Genomic DNA, 4277 nt, shown 5'->3' with positions numbered 1-4277 from the left:
GGAAACGCCATTATGCTAAGCACTAGTTAATTAAGAGCAGATGGGCTTTAGCAGTGGGCAAATGAGGGAAACGGGAGGAACGGGGGAGTGAAGCAGTGAAATAGGGTCTGCCTAACATCCGTGACTAACTGTTCACAGTTAGAGCTCATATCAGTAGCATGGGTAAATCTGAATGATCATTTCACAGCTAATTCTGCAGTAATGAACCAATTGGGCATGCTAATCATTAGCGGTTATCCCCATGGGCACTGGGTTTGGATGTCTTGGCGTTTGTTGTAGCACGAATTGAATGTTGTCGACTTTCTCACAGGATGTGCGGAGAGTACCGGGCATTACACCCGCCATTGTGCGTTCATCTGAGACCAACGAAAAAAGGCCGTTTATGTGCGCCTACCCGGGCTGTAACAAAAGATACTTTAAACTTTCTCACTTACAGATGCACAGCCGTAAACACACAGGTAAGACAACCAACAAATGTGATTAGACACCATTAGCACGAATGCTAAGGTTATCATTAACATGTTTGGTTGTATTAAACTCATAGGGGAGAAACCCTATCAGTGTGACTTCACAGACTGTGGTCGCAGGTTCTCCAGATCAGACCAGCTAAAACGACACCAGAGAAGACACACAGGTTTGCGCCTTTGTCCCTTTTCCTGTTTTCCCTCTAGTATTTCCTTGGTAGCATATGAAACTATTCGGTAAGGGACAAAAAAGATTAGAGCTTCAGATCTAATCCCTTTTGTGAAAAATAAGTCATTGGATTTCTCACAATCCCCAAACTCGCATGCTGAATTCGGAACCGCATACTAGCATACTAGTTCTGCTATAGAAAGATATGGTAAAATTAGAGTAGTATACTGAGAATTTACCAATAGAGACACCGCCAAATGCAAGTTGAATCATGCTAATGATGCTAATTCCTCATATCTTCTACAAAAAGGTGCCGCAGTTGTTTACTTAAAGGGATATTGAATATTTTGGCATTACTTACTCTCCCTCGAGTGGTTTCCAACCTGTATGAATTTGTTCTTCTACAAAAGAAGATATGTTGGTAACCAGACAGTTGACAGCACCCATTGGCTTCCATAGTAGGAAAAAAAAATACTATGGAAGTCAATGGGATGGTTACCAACATTCTTCAAAATATCTTCTTTTGTGTTCAACATAAGAAAGAAACTCATAGGTTTGGAACAACATGAGGGTGAGTAAATGATGACAGAATTTTCATTTTTGGGTGAACTATCCCTTTAAGACTGGCTAAATTGCGTTCCAAGTGTGTGAAGACATTACAGTTTTATGAGTTCCTCAATCAGGCACATTTAGCTCAAGTGTTTGTCGATGTATTGCTATACTGACCAGACTCTCTTTACACATTGGTCTCACATACTTAATAAAAGACAATTTTTTCATTCTGACACTTTTTGGCATGGTCTCTCTTCTGTAGCCTGTACTCGTTCTCTCCTTGTGTGTGTGAGTGTGACCACACTTGTGTGTTCCTGTGTGTGTGTAGGCGTTAAGCCATTCCAGTGTGAAACCTGTCAGAGAAAGTTCTCACGGTCAGACCACCTTAAGACCCACACCCGGACACATACAGGTAAAACAAGTGCGTAAACCTTTTCATTTTTTCATGATTTGCTCCTCTCTTTCCACTCTTTGATGAATGTTTAAACTTTCAGAGGTCACCTTTCTTTAGTATTGTGTTTTCAGTTGGTGTTGGAAAGTGAACGCTGAAAAATCAGTTGCTTTTTTGAATGAATCGCAGTGGTTCTCAACTACGGATAGACTTCGGAGCCCCTAAAGGGACATGGTGATGGAACAAATATGGGATAGGAGTAAAAATATATTTCAATGCTTTTGCATTCTCTCGCAAAACCTTTGCGTTCCTCTGAGAAACTTTGCATTCACTTGCAGAGAACTCAAAAAGTTAATATAACATAATGGATAAATATAATACATAAATGAATCATTTCGATAATGATTAAATGTTTTAAAATATATAAGCATTACATTTTTAAATGCCCGAATTTAAAGGGTTACTTCACCTAAAAATGAAAATTCTGTCATTAATTACTCACCCTCATGTCGTCCCACACCCGTAAGACCTTCGTTCATCTTCAGAACACAGTTTAAGATATTTTTGATGAAATATGATGGCTCAGTGAGGCCTCTATTGCCAGCAAGATAATTAACACTTTCAGATGCCTAGAAAGCTACTAAAGACGTATTTTAAAACAGTCCATGTGACTACAGTGGTTCAACCTTAATGTTATGAAGCAACGAGAATACTTTTTGTGCACCAAAAAAAAAACAAAATAACGACTTTATTCAACAATATCTAGTGATGGGCGATTTCAAAACTCTGCTTCATGAAGCCTTGAAGCTTTGTGAATCTTTTGTTTCGAATCAGTGGTTCGGAGCGCGTATCAATCTGCAAAAGTCACGTGATTTCAGTAAACGAGGCTTTGTTATTTCTTTAGAAATTTCAATGGTTCACCACTGGGGGGGCGTGACTTTGGCAATTTGATACACGCTCCAAACCACTGATTTGAAACAAAAGATTTGTAAAGCTTCGAAGCTTCATGAAGCAGTGTTTTGAAATCGCCCATCACTAGATATTATTGAATAAAGTCATTATTTTGTTTTTTTTGCGCACAAAAAGTATTCTCGTCGCTTTATAACATTAAGGTTGAACCACTGTAGTCACATGAACTGTTTTAAATATATTTTTAGTAGCTTTCTGGACATTGAAAGTGTTAATTCTCTTGCTGGCAATGGAGGCCTCACTAAGCCATCGGATTTTATCAAAAATATCTTAATTTGTGTTCCGAAGATGAATGAAGGTCTTACGGGTGTGGAACGGCAATTTGGGTGAACTAACCCTTTAATGGAGATGGTTAATGGTTGTGTGGTGTCATTCGGGGCATTTTTTTTTTGAGAAATATAGAAATATAACATAACAGTTTTATTCTTAGGTGACCTCAATATTATTTAATAATGCTGATATTCCTTATTGCTCTCTACTTTTACATTCGATTCCATCCTAATGTCTGTATTTTTTTCTCTCTCTCAGGTGAGAAACCCTTCAACTGCAGATGGCCAAACTGTCAGAAAAAGTTTGCCAGGTCTGATGAGCTTGTCCGGCACCACAATATGCACCAGAGGAATCTGACGAAGCTGCAGCTGGCCATCTGAGCCGCGTCCCTTTGGCAGTGGCTTCTCCTGGGTGCTGGTGCGGCCCCGTCCCAAAGCATAAACTGCAACTTGTTAAAGGAAAAGCAATAGTCTGTTTTCCTTTATAAAAGTTCAGGTCATGGAGTTGCAAGACAAGACAACACTACTCTTTATCTGCATGTGCAGTGCCCTCTAGAGGCAGCTTGCAACGGGCCCTAATACAAGATTACAGTCAGTGGCGTCAATGTACAAGTATCTGTTTCCAGTGAGGAAACCTTATGTCTTTTAATAAGATTTTGAGATTTGGGATGTGAAATATTATGTATCTAACAATTAATTAAGTAGTTTTTAGACTAATTTATTATGTTTGTTGTAAATTAAAAAGTAACAACAGTTTCGCCTTGTAAAACACATTCAAACTATGTGTCCTCAACATGAACATGTTGTATCTGAATTGTATTGTAAAACTCTCTCCAATGAAGTACTCATCCATGCTGTTTGTAAAAATCCACTCTTTTTGACCTTACTGGTTAATTTATGAGTAGGTCACACTGGTTATGTGGCTGAGCGATTGTGGTCAAGCTGTAAATATTAGTTTCAATCCTCAGCCAAAACACCAAAAAAAAAAAAAAAAAAAAAAAATCTAGGCAAAATGGGAAATGTGACTCACATAAGTAATGGAAAGAAATGTGAAACGTATTTGGATGGAAATGTTTTTTGTTTTTTTTAAATGAGCTTTATTTGTATGTTTGTCGTATATATCTGTTATCGACACAGTCATTGTTTTTTGTAAAAAAAAAAAAATTAAAATTCAACTCTTGGCATTAACTTGATGAAATGTGAAGCTGGTTCTGCTCTGAATTTATTTATTTATTAATAGTTATGTAGAGAAAATCTTAAAATTATCACTTGATAATTATTTTCTCATTTTCATTATGGGCTTTATTATATAAATCTGCAGGTAATTTTATAATAACTGAATTTAGCTGTATATTTTTCATTAGCAAAGTAGATGATAGCTCTTCGGATATGACATACAGTACGAGTGACAATAGGTTCAGTAGGGCTATATCAAAGTTTTTGACTATAGAGTTCAGAAAACC

The 4277-nt window shown here is 37.4% G+C and overlaps 1 protein-coding gene across 2 annotated transcripts in view; it reads left to right on the top strand.

Annotated features, from left to right (window-relative positions):
* wt1a (WT1 transcription factor a) overlaps positions 1-4028 on the top strand; it is a 24064-nt gene extending 20036 nt beyond the window's left edge. Inside the window, exons 6-9 of one of the 2 annotated variants that reach the window (XM_067380414.1) lie at positions 311-458; positions 545-634; positions 1514-1597; positions 3074-4028. In XM_067380414.1, the coding sequence (XP_067236515.1) occupies positions 311-458; positions 545-634; positions 1514-1597; positions 3074-3195 (444 nt within the window). In that variant the 3' untranslated portion in view covers positions 3196-4028. Of the gene's footprint in view, positions 1-310; positions 459-544; positions 635-1513; positions 1607-3073 lie in introns of both variants that reach the window. The other variant, XM_067380412.1, reaches the window with a different exon arrangement.
* Positions 4029-4277: the final 249 nt, after the last annotated feature.

Source organism: Chanodichthys erythropterus, chromosome 24 (assembly GCF_024489055.1).
Source record: "Chanodichthys erythropterus isolate Z2021 chromosome 24, ASM2448905v1, whole genome shotgun sequence".
Lineage (NCBI taxonomy): Eukaryota > Metazoa > Chordata > Actinopteri > Cypriniformes > Xenocyprididae > Chanodichthys > Chanodichthys erythropterus.
The sequence above is the reverse complement of the archived record's forward strand: the minus strand, read 5'-3'. Positions and strand labels throughout refer to the sequence as shown.